Below are 23,885 nucleotides of genomic sequence, written 5' to 3' on the forward strand. Positions count from 1 at the left end.
AAGTATAAAAATTAAATTTATAAATTATATTATAAATTATTAAATTATACTACTACTACTACTACTGGAAATGTAAAAACTATGCATCAAACACTACAAAAAAATGTCTGAATCTTCTTGTGCTTACTGTCACGTCTATTTTATTTATATTTTAACAACATAATTTGACCCCAAAAAAGTATCGGTGTTAGTATCGGCAATACTGACACTATATTTACTTGGCATCGGATTGATAAAAAATGTGCAGTATCGCACACTTATCAAGCAAAAACCTGGTTGACTTCTCATTAACTTCTTTTGTCAGCTATTAATAATCACCGCTGACAAATGACACACAGACAGTCACAAAAACATTCGTCTCTAAAACGGGAATAATGTCAGAAGAAAGAAGAAGTGAAACTGTATGTAATTTAGCAGGAACTGATTTCAATAATATTTGATTACTGTTGCTTTGTTCAGTTACTGTCTGTAGTTTCCCCTTCAGTCTTTCCCTGTCTACAGCATCAAAGTTGGGCACATTCAGGTTAAAGGATAAACAGGCCACGGAGAATACTGTGGGAGAAATGCAGAAAAGAGACAACTGAATATAACGCGCGCGGGTAAAACAGAAAACGTTTGATCCAGCCGCAAACAGCACGAGCATCTCCGCGAGATTTTGACGAGCCGCTCCTCCCGAACGCTATCAGCTTCTGTTAAACTGAGAGTGTTTTTCTCTCTGGCAAAGCTCCAGTTTCCATATAGGCTTACAATTAGATAATTTGCACATGCGGAAGACTCCGGTTATGAATGGGTGCATTCCGCTAGTCCCGCCTCTTCCGTTCCCACAGTTTGACCAATCGGCGGCGTCTTTGAGCCGATGGGGCGTCGCGTCGGCTGCCGTCGTGTCGGGATTGGAATGTTAGCGACCAACAATCGGAACAACTGAGCACTCGGTAATTGGACACTAGGATCAAGGAATCCCGTCTTTTTGAACATTTTCTCAGCTATTTAGTCAGTCTGAGGTCACCGTTTGTTACCCGCGTGTCTTCCGGATAACTTCGCCTGCCGTGCGGCTCTTCGCCGACGAGCTTTTTATTGAATAAGAGCGCGTATGTGGGGAGGTTGTAATAAATAAGAGAAATGCAGGGATTCGTCAGGTTACAGTTGTGCCGCTGAGCTTCCTCCTGCGCTACGACGAGTCCCCGGCTTTTTTTTTTCTCCGCTTCTCCTCACACGGGACCATGGAGCAATAAAAAGGGGAAAAGGAGGGGGTGTGTGGGAGAATCGGACGAATTCACCCAGAGGCATTTGGATACACGCGTGGTGGCCGTACCGACGTGTTTTTACACTGCCCGGTCAGCGTGTTGCCGAGTTTAACATCCAATCCGGGCTGTACCTTTACGTCTGGGAGAGCCTCGGGGACCCCAGCCGCTATTTATCCGGGAGGACGGAGTTCCCAGGCGGCTGTCTGACAGTTTTCCATTTCAATAGCCCCCCCACCCTCCGTGCAGCCAGGCTGAATGAGGGTGAGAAGAAGTGCAGGAGAGAAGAGTGGCTGCATATGATTGTGTCCGAGAGGGACCGGAGAGCGCTGATCTTTGTGGGTGCACCAGAGCCCGGCTGCTAGGCGTTGTGCGATATGGTGAAACTCTACAGAAGAGGGAGAAAGGGACAAGACTTCTAAAATCGCCCACATGCACTGGATCAATTGCTGGATTTGGGAACCGAATACGCAGAAGGGGGGTTGGGGATCCTTGGAGGCTGCCGGAGGATGGAGCGGTGTAGTCGGGGTTAGTGAGAGCCTAACTTCGGGCCACTTTACATTTCTTATTCCTGAACAACTCGCCCTTGTTTTCAGGACACATGCAGGCCAAAAAACGTTACCTGATCCTGCTCTCCGCCGGTGCGTGTCTAGTGCTTCTCTTCTACCTCGGAGGGGTTCAACTTCCAGCGGCGAGCAGGAGCCGGCATGACCGCAGCAGAAACGGGCACCGGCCCGAGCAGCCCTGGCCTCACTTCTCGGACCCTTTACATCTTTTCCTGCCCTGGGATCAGACCGACACCACGGACTACAACCTGCACATATCTCCGAGGCAGAAGAGGGACATCAACACAAGTGTTTACAAAGGCAAAAGGTGTCGCATGGATTCCTGCTTTGACTTTTCTCTGTGTCGAAAGAACGGATTCAAAGTTTATGTTTACCCGCAGCAGAAGGGGGAGAAGATCTCAGAGAGTTACCAGAATATTTTATCGACCATCGAGGGGTCCAGGTTTTACACCTCGGACCCTGGACAGGCATGTTTGTTCGTTCTAAGTTTGGACACTCTGGACCGGGACCAGCTGTCCCCTCAATACGTCCACAACCTGAAGACCAAGGTCCAGAACCTGCCCCTGTGGAACGACGGCAGGAACCACCTTATATTTAACTTGTACTCGGGGACGTGGCCGGACTATACGGAAGATTTGGGCTTCGACATCGGTCAAGCCATGCTGGCCAAAGCCAGCATCAGCACCGAGAACTTCAGGCCCAACTTTGACGTGTCCATCCCCCTCTTCTCCAAGGAGCACCCGCGTACGGGTGGAGAGAGGGGGTACCTCAAGTACAACTCCATCCCGCCTTTCAGAAAATACATGCTGGTGTTCAAGGGGAAGCGCTACCTGACCGGCATCGGCTCGGACACAAGGAATGCCTTATATCACGTTCACAACGCCGAGGACGTGGTGCTGCTCACCACCTGCAAGCACGGCAAAGACTGGCAGAAGCACAAAGACGCACGGTGCGACAAGGACAACGCAGAGTATGACAAGTAAGTTGGAGCAAGTAGGGGGGAAAATGATTATCTGTTGGTTATTCTTTTTAATCTGTGCTTACATTTCTTTAAATGTTATTATTTATTTATTTATTTGTGCTGTCATCACTCCAAACTGCGCAGCAGGAGCGCATCATCCACAGTTCTCACGCTGTGGCACTGTGTGTGTGTGTGTGTGTGTGTGTGAATACTTCAAATGAACTCATTAAGTGTCCTTCAGAACTGAAAATAGACACTGATCAGCAACATTCACAAGTTTTCTTTCCATTGAATTCATTACCTGTTTAAAACCCGAACCTCTTTGAATCCACCCACCCCTCTAAAACTGCAGGTCATAGTTTATATCTGACTGCTTTACCCCTCCACCCCAGCTCCTTTCTCCCTCTCCTACCTGAGGTAAAAGATCTCCAGCCAGGCTCCCCTCCCTCCTTCCCTCTCTCCCCTCCCTCACTTCTTCCCTTCCTATGAAGGAATCCCACCACCACCACCACCTCCCTACTGAAGCCTTTTAAAAGGACATGCATGGGCATGTTTGATTTGCACCCTGTACTTAGTGCAAATTAAGTGAAAGTTGGACCATGGGAGTTTTGGGCTCTGAAATTAGAGGCAAAAATGACCCAGTCATGACAAAAATACAGCTTCTCACAGTTGAAGGTGCATGCAGTGTAGTTTACGTTGGCTGGCGTGCCTAACATGTTTGGTTGAACGCGAGTGTGAATAAATCAGTCAAAATGGGTTAATTACACTTTCATTTCTGGGAGTTAGTGGCGTGGTTTCCATTCAGCCCCTGGGGACAGTTGATTACCTCTAATTCTGGAGGTATCAGGTTTTGTCGAAGTGGTAATTAATGATTCCCCCTTGGGATCAGCAGCTCGAGTGTTTGGTATGTTGTAATATAGGGGGCAATGTTTTCTCAGGTTCACATATTTGGATTAAGCGGTGAACTCGACTGCTCAGGTTCACTTGTGTGTGAGTGGCATCTGCTTGATTTGCATTTATCAACCTGTGGATTCTAGCATTTGCAAAGAATCCAGAGTAAACTCCAGGCGTGTGGTAACAGCACTTGTCAGCATTGCTTCCAGTGAGTGTTTGTGTGTGTGTGTGCGTACCTGGTGTCAGGGTTAAGGGAAAGGACAGATGGGCAGCATATGGGAAGTTAACACAGACGTATTCGCTTTCTGTTAATCAGAAAGATGGAGAAAAAGGAGCTGCTGGGAAAGATGGCACTTGCTTGGTTGAGAGACAAAGTGACTTTCCTTGAACTTGAAGTGAACTCAGGAACCAGTGTGTATGAACTCAGAAACCTCTTACCAGACATTTTGGTAATGCGAAAAAAAAAGCTCTAACAAAACTTCACAAGCATGCACTTGTCCATCCATTCATCATCCCCTTTTTCCTTCTCCTTCCAACATTCCCCTCTTCTCCATCTCCCTGGATGCCTTGGGCTCGGTGTCACCTGGAGAGATATGCCATCCATTATCTGACATTCCAGTCGGCTCTGGACAGCCTACCTCTGCTCCTCTCGTGGCTCTGTTTGCTAAAGGATCAGGCCTCATTCTCGCAAAGGCGGCTTTGCCTCTGGAAGATCTCAGCACCGTAATCGGATGATTGATCCAGCTTGATGGCAGTGGTTCAGGGAAACCTGAGTCTTCACTGCCCATTCTTTCTGCCATAGCGCGTTTCACAGTCGAGTTAATTTTGATCAATACTGCTACATCTCAGTCATTTCATTTCCAGCTGCAATGCTGTATTTGATTTTTGTTCCCACTAAAACTCAATAAATCCAATCACATTTTTACACAGCACATTTACAGTGCAGCTAGATTTGGGCTGTCAATCTGTACATCTCTCTGTGGCTTTAGTCTTCTTTGTTTTTGTTTTGTTTTTTCCCCAAGTTCTCAGGTTTCTAGTTTTCTCTGGTATTTGGCACAAACGGCGCAACGCATAAATTTTGCTCTTGTTGTGATTTAGCAACCTGTTTAAATTTAATCAAACTGATGCCTCCCTCTTAATCAAATTTAAAGCCCTTTGGGTGCCAAAAACCCTGACGTAGCTCTCCAAGGTAAATGGATCTATATGCAGCTGGCCCTCTGGTGTTTGCCAGTGCTTCATTTCCAGAGGCTGAGGGCGGACAGGCGATGCCATGCGGGGACGCTGCAGTGCAGGAACTTAGGAATGCACACACATGTCACAGCAGCTGTTAGCAGCTGAAGCAAGACCGCTGCCAAAGCAGAGTGTCTGCACAGCGCATGTACCCGGATGCTTTTAATGTACAGAGTAATTCAAAGTTTGATCCCAAAGAATAAATCATATGATGGAACACAGACTTTAAATAGATGGAGGCAATCAGTGCAATCAAAGCCAGGATAGTGTCGGTTGTAAGTTAGCCAATCACTCGCTTCTCTTTTCCGTGTGACAGGATGTTGTAAACAACCAAGTCCTATAAAGTCAGACAAGTGCAGTTCGGCAGTATTTAAAAAATGAAAGTGAATGATCGTACATGTGATGCGTCAGAATAAACTGGCACATGACCAGTCATAGCTTCACTTTGCAAACTAATCTGACATGTTTTGTGTTTTAGCAACATTTGAAATCCATTAATCGCACCGAAGAATGCGATTCTTAGTTTTAAATGGTTCTTAAATGCACGCGGTATTTTGTGCGGACAGTGGTTGATCCTGCACCTGAAGGAAATCGGTCACCGTTCCACATACCTACATGCATACATACACGGCGCCATGGTTGGTGTTGCATCCAAATTCATGTTCTTCTTTTTCCCCGACCTTTGACCTCACAGCCTTCTAGAGGAATGCTGCTCTACAAAGGTATGCAGCAGGAGGGCAGAGTGGAAGCCGGTATATAAGTACCAAAACCGATTCCCACCCACCCACACTCATCACACGCAGACACAAACGCACCACGCTCCACACATTTATTCAATTGATTTTCTTAGCCGCAATAGCTTTCAATTGGAGTCACTCTGGTCCACTTCCATGGCCAGGCGCTGATGAAAGGAGCCATTCACTGCTACATTATCCACTGAGTTTTCAGGGCTGCTGACAATAATCCAGGGAGAGGACAGTGAAAGGCTATTACGGCTCCGCAGTTGAAAAAAGTTGATGTTGGGAGGAATTCTGCAGCAGTGCTTTGCTTTGTAGAGGAATACGTCAAATTGGGGATTATTATTATAATTTTTTTTGTTCTTCGTTACTTGAGGAGTGCAAAATAAAGTTCCCGATTCTTTTAAATGTGTCATGCCCCACGGTTTTTCAGGTGTGAGCTTTTTCTGTTGTGTTATGTGACAAAACAAGGAATCATTTCAACACACCTCATACTTTTGCATTTGTCTCTTTTGTCTCTAGCATGCATAGTTTGTGTGTGTGTAGGCAAGCAGTGAATCAACCGTGTAAGTACTGTAATTGCTCTCTGTTTCACTATCAAGCAGATTATCCTGCAGAAACCAAACGTATAGTCTCATCTAATGTCAGTGGAGTGAATTGCTGAAAGTACATCCTTATTATCATTGAGTGTTCCATTAAAGTCTGACTGAGCATGTCCTTTTTTTATTTTTTATTTATTTTTTCCTCTTCGTTGAAGCCTTTCTCCGGCTAACTGCAGCGGCCATCATCCCCCCATTTAATACTTAACCAGCTTTGTTGACTCGTATTGACTTTGTACTTTAGCTACTTCACTGGCAGCTGCCGCTCAAGGTCACCCGGGGGACTTGAAAACCCCGACGAGAGAGGGAGGGCAGTGACGAGGAGAGGTAGAGGGAAAGATTTACAGAACGAGAATGTCAAGAGGAGCTACGGAAAACGAGTCCGTGTTTGCAAATGCCTGTGCTCGAAACGGCGCAAGGAGAAGAAGATGAGCAAGTGGGTGTGATATCGAGTGATAATAATGGCAGCAATGTCGGAATGAAAGAAACGGAGAGTCCAGAAAATTGCGCGTGTAGTGGGATTTTTCCCATTAGGAGTCAATGACGGTAACATCAGCCAGGCACTGTGGCATTTTCATTTCCACAACTGTGTCATCAGCAGAAATTTTTCCCACTTGAGAAAATTATCTTGGAAGCACGAGAGGCTGAGAGGGAGAAATGGGGAGAGAGGCCGGCCTCTGGCCCTCTTGCATCCCCCTCCCCATCCTTGTTGTCTCTGTTTTACTTTCCCTTCTTCCCTTCTCTCCTTTTGCTCTGGTTATCTTCATTTTTCTCTTTCTCCCCCCTCTTCTGTCTTCGAGCAACACTGAACTGAAGCAACGATGTGATTTGTCTCCCTGCCACAGTTTCATTTCCATAGGATATTTTTTTTCCTTCTTCGTCTTTTTTTTTTTTTTAAATTCAAAACAACGTGGCGTCTGACATATTGTTGACACAGCGCCACAGAGTGAGAGACAGTAGCTGATCTGGGCCAAGTGAAGAAAACCAGCAACATTTCCTTTCCACCTTATCTCGGTTAAACACAGGTTTGTTTATTTTTTTAAAAAACCGAGACAACAAAAATTGTGAGTGGGAATAACGACATTCACCTGAATGTCAGCTCGGCGGCGTCGCCTGATAGCGGCCTCCTGTTGGAGAGCGGAGCGAGTAGCAGACACAGTCGTGTTGCTTACCTCGGTGTTTGGCAGGAGAAGGTGTCACACTCCCCGGGTTGCCATTGTTTGTTTTTCTGTAGTCAGATTAATAAATCATGAATATTTCATGATTGCCTGCTCTCTCTTAGATAAAGTACTCGGCTCGTGATGGGGAATGTTAATGATGTGGAGAATAATTAGTCTGAATGTGGTGCAGCTTAATTGGGACTCTTTGATATTTTTTTTTGTGTGTGCATGTGTGTAAGAGACATATTTAAGCCTATAACTACACAAAACCCTCTGTTTGTTGTGTTGCGTTATCTTATCCGTCTTAAATCCCCTCTTCTTTCACTATCTGTCTTTCTCTCCTCTCATTCCAACCCTCTTCCTGTGTGGTTGAGTTGATCCAGCCCCTCTTTGTGACACGCAGGGCAAGTCGCTAAAAGAAAAAAGCTCTTTCCAAAAAACAGTCAGAAATGTAAAGATATTCATTTTCCAGAAGTATGAAGCAGAGGAAACTAGCACATCCACACAGTTTTGTGATGGAGCACTTGTGAAAACTGTTAGGAACTGAACCTCTGCTGTCAGACATTACAAGCCTTTGTAATCAGTTGACCAGGTTTTTGAATATGCTAGCTAGACTTGCTACTAATGATCATCCTTTAATCAACCAGTTATCGATCTCAAGTATCCAGTGCCCAAAGCAACAGCTTCAAACGTAGTTTTGTCTAATCAATAGTCAAACCCCCCAAACTAAGGCTAATAAAGCTAGAAGATAACTGAGGAGATGAAAGGGTTGAGTTACTCATCGTCCTGATTTTCTTTTTTTAAAAGTCTTTACTAAAATAGAAGGTCACCTGTTGTAAAAAGCGTTACCAATTTATTTCTTGTCTTTCAACTCAATTAATTCCCTAATCATTTGATTTCTGCTCATCTCCATTTGTGTGTCTTTCACTACTCGTTCTCGTCAGTGCAGTTTTGCTGGTGTGTGGCAGCTCATCTATTCACGCCAGTGTGTGCGTGCACACTCCTTTGGGCCCTTTGTCTGAATGTGTGTGTATTTGCGAGTACGCACAGGACGGCTGGGGTCGCGACCCTGCTGTCTGTCCCCTTGCTGAGTGACGAAGGCAAAGCCCCACTCGCTGACCCACATTCATTGAGGGATTATCAGGGCAGCCAAGCCGCCCCTGGCCTCAGATGAGGTGGCAGGGGTGGAGGGGTGGGAAGCAAGTGAGGGGAAGAATCGAGGGGGGTCGGATGGACATGAACTCGGCACATACACACACGCACACATCGGATCAGACGGCGCAGTCCAAGTGCAACATCCTGCACCCCCTCCCAGGCCAGCAGCTGGCTAGGTGGTGGAGAGAGATTGATCAGCTGGGAGGGTTCCCCCCAAAATGAAAATCGATGGGAGAATTAGCACAGCAGTGGGCCAGCCCCTGGCGTCATTTTCTCTATTAAAAACTGCTCACATCCACTCTGGAGGAAAGAAAGAGGTCCAAGGGCTTGTTGTGCTCGTGGTAACTGTAATTGAAAGAGTGAGAAATAACAAGGCATCAAAACGCCTTCCCTTCCCAGGACTGTCAGGAAGTGTTTAAGAGGAATGAATTAATAAGAGACACAGGCACAGCGGTGAAAGTTAACTCTCTATTCTCTCGCTGTCTCGGTTTTTTTTTCTTTCTCCTTCCTGTCACAACTGAAGCGTGCTCAGGCTTAACTAGTGCCGATGCAGCGATGTAAAAAGTTTGCAGGCAGACAGGTAAGTGAGTAGCTGCGCGTCTTTCTGACAAGCCCAGAACAGAAAGGGAAGAGGAGCAAGAGAACGAAGCTGATTGGATCCCCGTGAACTCAATTAAAGTAGACAGGTACGTGACTGGCTGAGGCAAAAAGCGATGATCAGGACAGACGCGTGATTGGCTTCTCATTAAAATCTCCGCAGTGAAGGGATGAAAGGAAGATACGGCTGCTGTCTGCACGTTTGGCTCGTGCAACGGAGACTGAGTTCTGACATCTGTCTTTTCTTTTTTCCCTTTTTTTTTGGTCGACTAAGTTTTTGAGAAATTCTCACATCTCGGTTTTGTCTGTGTAGCGTGGGGGCATGCCGAGACAGGACAACTCCGCTGTGAGCGCACACTCGCGTCTCCATCATTCCAACATTCCCACCGTTAGTCGCTGTAGTCTTTCTCGCCACGTGTCCTTGGATTTAAATTTCTTTAACCCATAAATATCTATCATTCGTTGAGTACGTCTGACACATATTTGCTGCACTTTATTGCTAACTGCCAGTTACTTGCAGCAGTTCATGGGGGTTAAATTTATTTAGGATTGCTTTACGGAGCGTTTTATGAGTGTTTAGACTGTGGGACTCCCAAGTTTATTGTTAGGATTGCTTTCGTATCAACTGTGGTCATCAAAAAAAGATCTCCTTTAAAGTCACAACTGAACAGAGAGACAGTTATTCCCTCATTCTTCCCTCCTTTTCTTGCTCTAGTCTGGACTAGTTAAGTAGACGCAGGTTTTCACTTTGAGTAAGTTAGGCTGCAATTGTAGAGCTGTTACTGTTTTGCTATAAAACAGTATAGGGTGTGTTTGTGTGGAGGTGGCTGGATTTCCGGCAGCCCAGTGATCCTGGGGATTTGCCTTTTGGGCTGAATGACTGCCTGGTTCCCAATCTGTGGATCACCCAACCACTGTCCTATTATCAGTGATCATCAGTGGGCAGAAACCATGACCTTTAGATGCACTCACACAGACCTCTAGTAGAAATATAAACATTTCCTTCCAGGGGGAAAACCCCCCCACTCTGATTACACCGTAAGTCCATCAATATTTGTTACAGGTTTCCCCTCCTGGGAGCTCTGTGCCTCCCTCGGGACACTGCAACAACTCCGCAGGGGAGAGTGGAGGAGGTGGGGTGTTAGCTAGTTTTTATGGCCTTGCAGAATGGCAGCTTTTACGGCCCCGAGAGACTGTTCGGCAAACACCTACTGACGGCACATCAATGGGACGGCGGATTGTTTGGCGTCAACTTATACGTTGGCGTCCTTCCTTCACTTCTCTGTCGCAAGAGTAAAAACAAACACTTAACCCCTCTCCTGGTATTCATATTCAAATAGTAATGGCAAAGGGAGGAAATCTGAGTAAGAGCAAAGAGAAGGAGAATGAGGAGGAGGTGGTGATGTTGGAGTGGGGGGAGTTTAAGAGGGCGATAGCTTAAAAAAGCATTATGTCACTGAAGAATGTGTGCATGGCTCAGTGTTTAAGGGGCCAAGGCTTCAAGGAGAGAAAGAAGGTTTTGTTGGAGCAGCTCGGGCTGCCTGGCAGACTGATGGAAGGGCTCTTATCCCTGTTTGGTTCATCTTGCTTTATGACTTCCACTCTTAGGGTGTAAAAGTTGGGGCTGCCCCTAGAGGGGTTCCATTGTGCCGAAATTTGCTCTCTTTCCAGAGGGGACACCAATGCCTCCCCTTTCACTCCCTCATTTTCACCGCTCTCCATCAAGCCTCGCTCTCCCGCCGCGGTGGCCTCTCCTCCTGTCTGCATCTCTTTCCTTTTGGTTTTAAATCCTGGGCGACAACTGGCAACAGCGGCCGCTCACACGGCTCCAGCCATCGACAACCAGGCTCTGGTTTGGCAGATTTCACAACACTTCACGGTTCAGTGGCTTAGCCAAATCTAACAGGGAGGAGGAGGTGGCTGTGGAGGATGAGAGGATATGGTTACAAGGAAAGAAGGCATCTGGTCTCACCAAGGAGAGTCCCAGTATGCCCAGAGCGTGGGTGTGTGATTGACCGAGAGGAAGGAAGGAATTATGGTGGTTTATCGCTGTTTCTCCCAGTTTCCCTGGCAGCTTGTTTGCCGGTGCTGTTGCGTGGTGTTTATTCATGAGTTTGATAGGGCCTCCTTTTCAGATCAAGCAAAGGAGTGCATGCTTGTCTTTGAGAGGCGATGTAGGACAAAGTGCAGCTGCTGGTGGTAATGCTGGATATTTCAAATTAACTCCCACTCGTATTCTCTGCAATTTCTTTCTTCTCCTTCCTCTCTTACGTAGTCATTTCCTCTGTCTCACACTCCCACAGCCTAACAAGCCCACATGGGCAATATTCAAGTCTGAATGCGTGCGAAAAGTTAGGAAAATGGATTACTTCTCATGAAGTTTTGGCACTTCAAATAATAAGTGGCTTGGTGAATTTTTTCCACAGGTTGATGTGAAGTTGGTCCGCAGATCAAGTGCAAATTCCTGTAAGTCAGCGCTCTGCTGCTTTATCTGCAGCTCTTTCTGTGGCTGTATTGCCAAGCTGTAGGATGCTTTTTCTTGTTCAGTGGCTTCATTTTTGCCCTGCTGCGTCATGACTGGTGGTGCCTATCCAACTGCATCCTTTCCATACAAGCAGACCTGAAAAAAAAAGTCAGTAAAGGATGGGTAACTCGAGTGGGGAAAGCCAGTGACTCTGAATGTGAGCCACTGAGGGGAAAATAGGAAAGCAGAAAAATGAGGTGTGGGGAGGGAAAAGCAAGAAAGTGTGCGGCAGAAAGAACAGCAGAGCATCCTGCTTAGTTTAGCAGCTCGACAAGGTGTGTTTTCCTTGTGGGAGTGAATTGAAGTGCTTATTTCCCCAGAAAGTTGGGACATGGCAGCGCTTTGTTTTCAAAGTGTCTTTTTTTTAGGTCGCTTGCAAGTAGTGCCTTTATCTGAAGAGGGACTAATGAGCGAAGCTATGGATCCTTCATCTTATGCAACATTTGGATCCTGTAATAAGATGGGAATGTGGATGGCAGCAGTGAAAACGTTTGGTAAATGGGTCAGTTAGTACTGAGTGTGAAAATCAGGGTACACGATTTGAACAGCAGTATCAAGCATCAGCCCGAGGTGAGATACACTTGACTTGAATACCCGCTGCTCTGCTGGAATCTGTTGAGTGGCCATCAGTTTAAGACTTCCTGCACCTTCGCTGTGCACATGTACAAATATGTGATTTTTAAGGGAAAGGGCTTAGGAGACAGATGCACTGCACGCACATGAGGTTGAGTTCATGTTGCACATATTGAGCGGCTGCATACATGGATGTGTTCTTTCCGGCTGTTGGCGGCTTTAGGCTTATTCATCTTTGCCTGCTTAAGGAAAGTATGTAACTGTATGACCTGTCTTTTTCTCATTTTCCCACTCACTTCCCACACACTAATTATGTTTGTTGGAAAAACACAACATCAATTTGAGGTCTTCTGCCTTTTTCCACTACCTGGATGCACATTCAGACCAAGCAGTGCAAGGAACTGCCCACTGGGAAGCTCCACTGAGAACTACATACCTTTTAAGGGCTTTTTTTTCCTCCTTGCACTTGGATTGCCAAAAGAAATGCAAGCGATATCAAGCTTGGTGTACAAGCTTAGCTTGGGTCGTAATTCCTTTGACATATTCAATAAAACCTGAACTTCATAGTATGTACATTAGTGTCATGTACAGACTGGCTAACACTTTAGCAGTTTTGCATGTGTGCTATGTATTCAACCAATCAACATGTTCTAATGCCCGGATCATTCACTCTTATATTGAATTTATGCCACTGTTAAACTCTAACCCTGTTGAAACCTTTCCCAGAAATGCAACTACATGACACGTTAGCGCAGCCCGTAGAGGTATAAATGCTGGCGGCAGTGTTGGTCGCTTCAATGCAAATTTGGAAATTACACTTTGGTTAATATTTAATGTTAGGTACTCAAACAAACGAGGACCATTTAGCTATCTTAGAGCAGGAACTAAAAACATCCTACAACGAAGCTCTAAGTTCATTTTAGTTCAAACTGCATCTCAGAGCATCGTCTGTGGAAGGTTACAGAAATAGCCCGACACGATACTCCTTCGACTTTCACAATGCTAATTTGAACTTGGTTAAATGATCTAAATGTTTTAGATCAGCTCAAATCTTTTCATATACTTGTATTTGCATGAAAAGCAAAAAAAAAAAAAGAACAAAAAAATTGTTTGAAAAGTGCCTTTCCAACACTTTTCAAACATGAGACTCCAGCCTGCAGAGTGTTTTTTCTTTTTTTGTATCATTGCCTCTTTATTGAGCTTATGGGCCAAAGTTTGAGGTCCTGCATGTGTGTCTGTGTGAAAGAAAGCACATGTATTAGCTAGTGGGTCCAGTCAGGAGTTTGTGGAGTATCTGGTGACTACAGAGTATTTGCCCATAGCTACATAGCTGACAGTCTATAAATACACAAGTATACTACTGGGATCACCGAGTTTTCAGGAGCTTAAGGAAAGCATGAGCTAGTGAAGTCCGAATATACCTGCTATCTTTCTGTGTATCATGTGGCCTAGACAGCCGAGGATTGCTCACCTCTTGTGAAGTGTTTGCACTGTAGCCCACAAGGGGACAGACAGAAGTCCAGACAAGTATGTGCTACATTTACACTGCAGTCTGAGCTGTATGTGTGTTAAATTGTGCATCTGCATATGCATATGTGCATGGCTGTGTATGCTTCTAGGCCTGTGTGTGTGTGTGTGTTCCCTTTAGCAAAGTAGTGCTGATTCAGTAGTGTGTCTTTCCATTCCCACTCTTCCCCCCTGCTTTCCTCTGTGAATGTTCTCCTTTTAAGCCTTCAGGCGAACCTCCTGCCCGGCCTCTTCCATCCCTGTCCGCAAGCAGACATACAAGCACACCCCACTCCCACCCTCCCACGTACTGTGCAGCATCTTGTTTGGCTGAAACCCGGTGCTAACTCTAACTGTGGCCACTCATGTGGAACCCCTAGAAGCTACAAACATGAATAATGTATCAGCAAAAGGAGTTTTTATTCATGTTTTTTTTCTTTTTTTTTCCTTTCCATATTAACTAGCATGTCTGCACAGACACATCCAGTCACACAGCACAGCCCAACCTCCTCGTCTTCTCAAGGGTATGGGCAACCTCTGGATTTCACAAATATTTCCTCTAAGCTGCATGGGGGAATCTGACTTCCTGTACACTCTCTTTTGACCAACAAGATAAATTCCATTTAAATTTTACCCACTATCTGAGAGTGACCTTTAAGGGCTATTTTATTTGTTTTTTGTTGTTTTATTGAGGGGGCGTGGGTTCATGTTGAGCGAATTGACAGAATTCACATGGTCCAAGAAGCAGAGAATATTTATTACTCAATAAATTGCATTTAATGTGGCGTTTGAAGCGAGACCAAATGAGCCTCAAAGGCACCGGCATCACTTGATGCTGATAAACTTTTTAGAGGACAACTCAGGGGAGGTTTCTGGGAACAGGAACAGACGGATTACATCTCCTCCAAAAAATAGGTACGGTGCTTTGCATTTTCCAGCCACCATATCTGTTGGGATGGCTGAGGCTAGAGCCCTGTCTTACATCATCCCTACCAGATCTGCAGTGCATTATTCATTTTAAATATCCCTAAAGAACCTCTTTTTCTTATTATGAACCCATTGTGTGAACTTTAAGACTTTGGCTGCTAGGTGTCTTCCATTAAAACTACGAGTGATCACTTCTTTGTGACCAGTTTCACCTTGATGACACGCAACCTTTTGTAGCCACATAATTCCCTACCAACCAGTTGTTACCAGGGGTTTGCTGACCAGTCTGCATGACTTTGGCTTAGCAATCAATTTCACAGCGCCTGCTTGCGACCTCACAGAAACGATCTGGTAATGCTAAATGTTCCCTAGCAGCTGGTTGTTGCCATCCAGTTGCCAACCAGTCTCTAGGCCATTGCACAGTTTCAAGCAATGCGCGATACATACAAAGGTTTAGACAGTGCTGAGTTAAATTTTAAGTTATGAGGTAGTGAAACCCTAAAGATGATATAACATGCATAGACCCTTGTGTTGTGTACAGATCACATAGATTTAAGCTAAGCTGCTATGAGCATTGATCATAGTCTCTGCTCTTAGTGTTTTAGTAGGTGCTTCGACACACAACAGGAAAAGGCTGCAATCATCTTTATAACATGTTTGAGGAGGTTTGAGGCTTGGCCACACTGTAGAAAGCTTCCACGCCTTCTCATTTCACCATTCACTAAGCTGTGTGACTCTTCTATTCATTTTTTTAATCTCACAGTCTAAAACGGAGATCTTTCAGAATTCTTTTAGGTTAAAATTTAATTTTAATTTTTGTGCCTATTTGCTCTCTTTTTTTCTTGCTTTTTCAGAGACTTTAAAACAATTCAATACCCTGTTGCAGTAATATGGCTAAAACTTACTGATATACAGTATATTTCAGTTTTCCCATGTCTGTTTGCTCTTTAATGCTGAATGGATGACAAATAGTAACTAAAAGTCCAATGTTGGCCACTTAAAATTTCTGTGCAGCTTAAAAATTTAAGCGTGGTTTGTAAATTTGAGTGAAAGATTAGAAACTCTGTCAAATCCCACCAGATCCTTAATGGATTAATAGATGGAGGCAATATTGGTGCCTCATCCTGTCCCGTACTACGGGTGTAACTACCCACTATTTTATCCTTTCATTATGGGCTCATGGAGCAGTAGCAGAGCCAAGTTTGGATTACCTTCGCTTTCCAAGCTAATCAGAGCGCTAGGGTGGGATTAGCATCCACTAGCCATGTTATCTTCTAATCACTTCAAAGCTGTCACCTGCCTCTTTGGTGCCAGCGTATTATACTGTTTAACTCATATGCTGCACTTTCACATATATGAACCTTTTGTTAAATGATTAAAGCCTATTTTCAGTTAATTAGCATGTGGGACTTTTAACTTAATGTTTTGTGAAGTGTTGTGTTTTATGTGATGTAAATGCGTGTTTTCGGATTAAATAAACTTCCCTCAAAGTATTTAATGTGGAATCGTGCATACTGAATGATCAGCCAGGCACCGACGCTGGCTAATTTCTAACTTTCCCAGCCCTGACAGGTAACCCAGAGGCCATCCTGCGCCTACGTCCAATTTACAGGAAGTCCATTTCACGCTTGGCTGATGTTTGCACAGTGGCACAAGTAAATAGCCGCGCGCATACTCGCAACCACACACTAATACGTCGTTAGCGTGGAACCTCCTCACAGGTAGTGAAGATCTAAAATTTTCCACAGTGAATTGTGGAGGGACCACCACAAAAAACTTACCTACAAATTATCCTCACCCAGCCAAACATGGACAGAGCTCACAAGCTAGTAGCCTCGGTATGAGCAATGAATCTAAATAGCTACAGGAAAACTATGGAGACAAGAGAAAAAGGAAAAAAAAATAATAATAATGCTCTGTTGTCAGGTGAGGTACCTGGCATTTATTTTGTTATCTTACTCTGCTGCACCTGCCTTTGTTTGGTGAGATAAAATATGTCAGCAGGTAATGGAGGGTGTACAGCGGCACATTTTCAGTTAATTATTTGTGCCCGTTTTCAGTGGCAGGGAACTTTGATTTCAGTTGTTTCAGTGAGAGAAAATCCTGTAACTTATTGCAGTTTGAGAGAAATTGTTCAATAATTTCTTTTATTAGGAAATTAATAGATTGCGTTAAAAATAGTTTTTTAAATATGCATCAGTTATAGCTCTCAGAAAGAAAATCAGAGCTGATAAAAATCGATATGAGCAGGTCGCATTTAGAATCTGAAACTAGTCTCTTAATCTCTATTTTTTTGAATAGCAGAAATGTTTATTTACTAGTCAGTTAACTTGGAACAAACACTTCAGGGTGATGTATAGATATCAGTGATGTGTGAAAGTGTTGTAAATGTGTAATAATAGGTTGTAAATGTTTTCATTCACAAAGAGCCATTGTTTTTTTTCTTTTCTTTTTTTTTCTTTTCCCAGGTTCTGCACGGTTTAGTTTATGATTTTAGTGTATTTTCACTTTTGTTTCTGGGAGCTTTTTATCATATCATGATCACATCCCGAAGCGTTTCTACCCTCTAAGGTCACTCTGGTAGTGCAGCAACTGCACTGTCTAGTTAATGATTGTCAGATTACATTACCCAACATAACCTTATCAAGGCCATAATGTGTCAGGCTGTCACTCCTTATCAGGCTGTTACCGCACGGATGGATGCACATGTGCATACATACAAAATAAACATGGATGTGGAGAGGGGGAAATCTGGCCCGCAAACCAATGAGCCCGTTTATTGTACCGAGCTCGACGGTGAAAGGCGTGCGGGCGGCCACCAACGACCTTTTTTAAGGTGTGTTGTGTTTATAACTCCTCTCTTCTAATTCATGCTCATTTACTGTCATGATGATGTGCAGCCTGCACCGACAAAGTAGAGTCAGGATCCGCGGGCATGCACGAACACTGCGCTCACAGGGTCGGGTGTGTTTGGTCACTGAGCCGTGCAGCAGTGAAGGATTATTTTAACTGTATATGAAACACTGCTGTCAGTTTGGAGTAGAGAGCAAATCGTATGAAATCCCTTGATGTTGCTAAGAACTTATTCAGAAAGCTTTATGCATGTGTTTTGTTTTTATGAAGGTTTCATCCGTGGCAAAGTAGCTGCTAGGATCAGAGTGTATTCTGTTAATGGGTCAGTTAATAGCTAGTAGTAGCACATCCGTCATTTCTGAATCAATATGGCTGTAAGAAAGCACGTATATCTGTGGTCACTAAGAGCATAAAAGGCCAATGTTCTGGGTTAATTCCCGCCTTGCTGTCCATTTGTGCGCATATGTTAGTTACTGTGTTGGTAAAGCAGAGTCCCTTTAGCAGCGCAGTGAGGACTGCTATAATCAAAAGACTGTAATAGCATTTGCAGCCATTTCTAATTGATGGTAGAGATCTGTGTGGGTACCTCTCCAGCCTTACTCCACATGATACAGCAGCAGCAAGACACTTGAGCACAGAGCACGGCACGGCAAACATCAGTAACGGCACACACGATATCGAGGAGATGATAAGATAGGAGCTCGGGCAGAGGTGGGTTGCAAGACAGCAGCCATTGTGAGCAGGCTAAAGTAAAAAGCATGTTCCTTAACTGAAACTACAACTAAATGAATCTACTTCATTAACGAAAACTAACATGGAAACAAATAAGAACAAAACAAAAGCATTGCACTGCATGCCGAGGCTGGTCAGAATTAACGCTGTTCTCACTTGATCATATTAGCATAGACATTAGTTGGGTTATTGATTAGTTAACATAACTCCTCTTATTAGAAATTAAACATCTTTGAATTTTGGATCGTTTTGCACATTTTATCCCTTTGTTTCTGACTGGCGGTATTCTGTGGTTGAATTTATTATGAATACTACTTATTCCTTACGTCCCTCAAATTCCCGTTGTTGCTGAAAATGGAAAGTACTATTTAAACTTAAAGTTCAACCTCTTTTGTTTCTCCCCGCATTATCCGATGAAATGCTAAGGTAACATTATGATAATCAGTTCAGATTGATGATCAGCAATCACCCCCACTCACTGACTATGTAGCCATTGTTGTTTAATGCACTCAAACGGCTTGTTTCCTCACAGCGTAATAAGCCTGATTGTGAATTTCATGAATAAGTTATAATTTCTTATGACAGTAGGAGCAGTGACCTTTACTTCAGGGAAGGTGAGACAGGTTGAATGGCAGTATAAAGTTTAAATGCCCCACGATGCTCTCGACAGCGTGTCAGTGATTTATGTTGGCGTAGTCGTTAAGACACCCGTGATGGATTTTGAAACTCTTAATGCCAGCGTTAAGTTTCCTCGCCCTGCTTTGCTGTGCTGCATGTCATGGCAGCTTACAACAAGACCCACAAATGTTCTAAAAATAGCACGCAGCCTCAGAAATCCATATCGTTCGAATTTTTTATTCGTATTTCTTGCGAGGAGTTCACAAGATATCTGACTCTGGCAGTCGTACGTCTTTTCCAGCCAATGTGATACGGGTGCGGCTTCAGCTTCTCCCGGTGATGAATGGCTGGGTTTGAGGCGATCTGAACAGGAGGCGCAAAGTGAATGGCCTTCACAGACAATAGGTGTTTGTGGCTGCTGGCAGGAAGGTGAAATCCCAGAGGAGGAGGCGCTGCAGATCTTGCAAACAAAACAGCTTTAACTGTTTGCTGCATTTTCTTGCACGGATCCTGTGATCGAGTGCGGGGAAGTAAACACGAGCTGGACTCATGATGGTTGCCTTTGACATAAGACTTTGGTCTGGAGCTGGAGATCCCATATAAATCACAGAGAAACCTTTTAGTCTGTCAGACTTTAAATGCTGAGGATAGTTGTGGAATTTGAGCTTCTTTATAGAGACTCGTTTTTCGAATCCTGACTTTTATAGAGTTATTTTGAGGAAACCCACCTATATGACACCACGGTTGCAGTCTGACAGCCACGAGCAAACGGAAAACCAAAGCAATTTTGATTCATTTTTGGGTATACTAGCAATCTCAATCTTCTATCAACCTCATCCCACCTTTAACTGGAGCATTAGTTGTTGGATGCTCTTGGTCAAGGCGCAATTATGTAACGGGAAAAAAAAGAAAGCGAGTCGAGGCTCGAGATGGGCCTGCCGCAGCATGATGGGAGAACATTTGTGGCAGTAATTTAGCACATGGGTGCTTCCGCCGCAGGGGTTATTGCATCCGTCACGCTCGGCTGCGACCACGCCGACCCCTCGTTTATGTTTTCAGGCCGGCCGGCAACCCCGTAAACTCACTGGCTTCCGACAATAGAGCGCAGAATGAGACGCAGCAGACAGCGAGTCGGGGAAAAGGTGGAAAGGAGAGAAAGCCAGGGACTCCAACAGGCATGAATAAAGCACATAAATACACACAATCCAAAAAAAAGACCCCCAAAGAGTGGTTATCTCCGCCGTTCATCCAAATATAAACAGAACTTATTTTGGGGTTATAATCAATACGCCGAAGCTTGGAGAAAAGGAAGTGAGAAATGACTTTAAAAGTACAGCCTGATGGGTAAAGTAAGGCAGGAAAGAAGTTACAGACGATGAGAAATGTTGTGCTCAGATTGCAGATTGCGTTGGGCCGGAGCGGCTCAGACCACAGGAAGCCTGAGAGCACAACATAAACAGAGAGCATGTGTGTTGCTGAACCCTACCCGACCACAGACCCGCGACCAAAACAGAGAAACAGACCCGCTCTGTGCGTGCGCGTGTATAAATATGTATGTATATGTACACACGTGTGACAGTGTTTGTTTAAAACCACAACATAACGGAGGCAAACAGCTGCTCCGACCAGTGTGGTCAGCGCTAACCTCTGCTGCGTCCAGAGCTCATTTAACATCATATTTTCATTCTCTGGGGTGTTTTCTGAGTGGAGGCAGACACCTCTGCTCTGCCCATATTAATTAAGGACTTCTCTAAAGAGTACTGTTGACGTAAAGGCCGTGCTGTATGAGTGTGTAGCGTATGTGTACACTACTGCCTTCAGCAAGGACGGAGGCAAGGGGAGCGCTTTGCAAGTGGGGTAAAATGCATGTGGATAATCAACTAGGCCACGAGGAGCATAAGTGATAGGAGTAAACTGTGCTGGCTTCAGTTGTGCATCCTCTTTGAAATGTTACTAATGCATCGTGGCCTCAGGATGTGATATATCATCTGCCTTCTCTCTAGGGTGGGAGTCTAAAGAGGAAATGGATCTTTATGAAGATGCAAATGATTCGATATCAGCAGATCATTCTAAACACGATAAATACATGCACTGTGCAAAGGTCCCGAGCCACCTCTCATCTGTTTTTTGCATGAACAAAAGGTTTCAATAAATTGATGTGTTACGTACAAACATACATGAAATACATTATGTAAAAGTCTGTACAGTTGTAATGAGCTTGAAACTAAAATATCTGGCATGGTCACCTTATTCTGTAGTAGAGCCTGAATGCTCAAAGGCATTCTTTTTAAAAATGTATTTAAGCGCTCCTCAGGAATAGTTCTCCAGGCTTCTTTAAGGACCTTCAAAGCTCCTCTTTGGATGTTGGCTGGCCTTTATTCTCAAGATGTTCCCACACTGAAAAATGAAGCAGATTCTTTCTTTCTCCACTCATTTTCAGTCCAGTTCAGGTGTAATTTGGTGTGTTTCCCAGTTTCCCTGCCTTTAAAAATGGATTCTTAGTAGCGACCCTTTGATAGTAGGGCTGTGTGATATGACCAAAATCTCATATCCCGATATAAGAATTCTATCGTCCGATAACGATATAAATCACAAAAATGTAACATTTTCTGTAAATTCTGTGAATCTCGGGCAGCTCGTCTTGCAGGAAGTGTTTCCAGCTGCGCGTCATGTAGCTGGAGTCGAGTGTTTTAACCGATGCATGAAACTATACATTTTTAGACATAAGTTGTAAAGGCCACCGTTTTCTTTGTGAGTATTTATTACACGGCGTGCTGCGGGGAAAAGCCTGTTCTAACGTTTGAGTCTACGGTTTATTTTTTAGCACCTGGCGGCTCTTTTTTAATTCTCATCCGTAAATGATCTGCTCTTTCACGTGATTCAGTTTATTTTGAAAAGTCTCAACAGGATCTGGAGCTTTATTGTGAAAGGTTTATGTGGAACATAAACAAGCGGACACCGTCGTTGCTGCTAACCACAACGCATAAAAACAGGCGCTTGTCCGTCTGTAGTGTGGTTATATTAACCCTTAAGGACCCACAGTGACACTGGTGTCACTGCCTCTTTACACTTAGAGACTTGGTTATATATGATTCATTTGATATAAGACCCCCGTAATTTTCATGAAAGTAGAAATAGGTCTGGGCTCTTAAGGGTTAAATATAAGAGAAAAAGAGAACTTTAAGAAATTAATATAGCCACTACAGTGACCATCAAAACGATGAAAAATATTGCCGTAAACAGTTTATTTTGCGACACCACGAAACAGACGATAGCGTAAAATGAAACGATAGACGTTTTTATATCGTCATCCGATATATATCGTTATATTGAATAGTCCTATTTGATAGAGACCATTTGTGATGAGAGTTCAGGAAACAGTAGATGGATCAACTGAAGGGCAAGATGCATAACTCAAGTCCTGCCTGTGAAAATGTTTGGATGGATCAACTTATTCTGATCCCATCGTTGTTGTTTTCAGCAACTGGAGGGAAATTTTAGTTTTATCAACACAGTGATGCAACATAATGAAGTAAAATCTGTGTAATCCTGATATAATCATCCTTAGATGAAAAGTAATTTCGCTCAAGTGAATAAAAAAAGAAAACAGTGAAAATGGAAAAAGCTACTTCGCAACAAAACATAGGAGCACCATGAAAGTATATGAAGATAATAATAACATGTTGACTGACTGTTGGAGCAGACGGCACGGAGTAAAAAGAAACCTAGACCGTTTTCATTCAGGCATAAGATGCTGCATCGTTTCATGTGCAGATTAGTTCCATCATCTAATTGCAGAAAGGATAAATAAGTCCTCGGTAAATGAAAGCAAATGTTTTAGTTATGCCAAGCTGCCAGTCTTAATGATGATGAAAAGGGGGAGGGGGAGATGCAGTTTATTTTATTTTTTTAAACCGCCTTCATCTGTTGGTTCCCAGCCTCTTATCCCTCCATCTTTCTGGCGGGGATGAGCAGACAGCCAGGGGTGAACCATGGTGCCAGGGGAAAATTAGTTTGCCGTCTCAAGGGGAAACCCGAGGTGTGGACTTTGCCCCGATTGTTTAGCATTTCAAAGGATGGCCGCTGAGAAAGGAAATGAAGGGTGTGGAGGGATGGTGGGACTGGAGAGCAAGAGTGAAACTGGCCGGGAGAGATGGAGTCTGCCACATCAAGAGCCCTGACCCTGTCCCCAAGTTAGAGCTTTCTCATATCGATTAGTTATGCCATGTCACCGCCATTGTTCCCCGCTTGTCCGGGAATCTATCTCCTCCCGTCTCTGATACAGTACTTCCTGCAAAAGCCCCTGGAGACCGCAGACGAGTCTTAGCCCTTCACATCCCCTCTGTATCACATTGAGAAAAGCTTTATAGCTGACAGTTGCCAAGAAAGAAATGACTTGGTGGCGGTGGGGTAAAAGAAAGGAGTTTGAAAACAAGCATATGCGGTGCCATTTCGACCCCCACCCCCTTCCCTTGTTCCGCTTCTCCCTCCCACGCATACACACACTTACACACAGACACATGCACAATCCCTTTCTGCCATAGTAACCACCCGGCTTTTCCCAGTCCCAACCCTTTTTCGCAGGCCCGTCACTCAGTGTGCCGGAAAATCCGACTTTCTCTTCAGTGAGGGATCAAAGCTCAAAGCTCAGTCCAGCCGGTGTTTGAGAAGTCACATTCTTGGGCTTTCCGCTGATCCGCACGGACCTGACTCGCCGCCCGGTAGCGGAAAAATGTTGCAGTCATTTGTCCGGTAGAAAACACATCTCACATTTTGCCTGTTCTTTTATTCCCTTGCCCTCCCTCCCGGCTTCCGTGTAGATCATGAGTCATGCACACGCTGGCACACCTTAGTGGTTTCCAATGTATGCAGAGCCGTGTGTGTGTGTGTGTGTGTCGACAGAAGGATTACTCCTCACAGGATCACACATGGGGTGGGTGAGGATGAACTGAACTTACCTTGACCCCTTTGGCAAGGGACAGAGGGAACTTAGTGGCCTGTAAAAAGACCGA

General features: G+C 44.4%; 1 protein-coding gene across 1 annotated transcript in view; it reads left to right on the forward strand.

Annotated features, from left to right (window-relative positions):
- The first annotated feature begins 903 nt into the window (after window positions 1-903).
- Window positions 904-23,885, forward strand: part of ext1b (exostosin glycosyltransferase 1b) — a 131,699-nt gene continuing 108,717 nt past the window's right edge. Inside the window, exon 1 of the mRNA XM_006794331.3 lies at window positions 904-2,786. Coding sequence (XP_006794394.1) covers window positions 1,843-2,786 — 944 coding nt within the window. The 5' untranslated portion in view covers window positions 904-1,842. The remainder of the gene's footprint in view (window positions 2,787-23,885) is intronic.

This window comes from Neolamprologus brichardi, chromosome 22 (genome assembly GCF_056152115.1).
Source record: "Neolamprologus brichardi isolate AB-2024 chromosome 22, ASM5615211v1, whole genome shotgun sequence".
NCBI lineage: Eukaryota > Metazoa > Chordata > Actinopteri > Cichliformes > Cichlidae > Neolamprologus > Neolamprologus brichardi.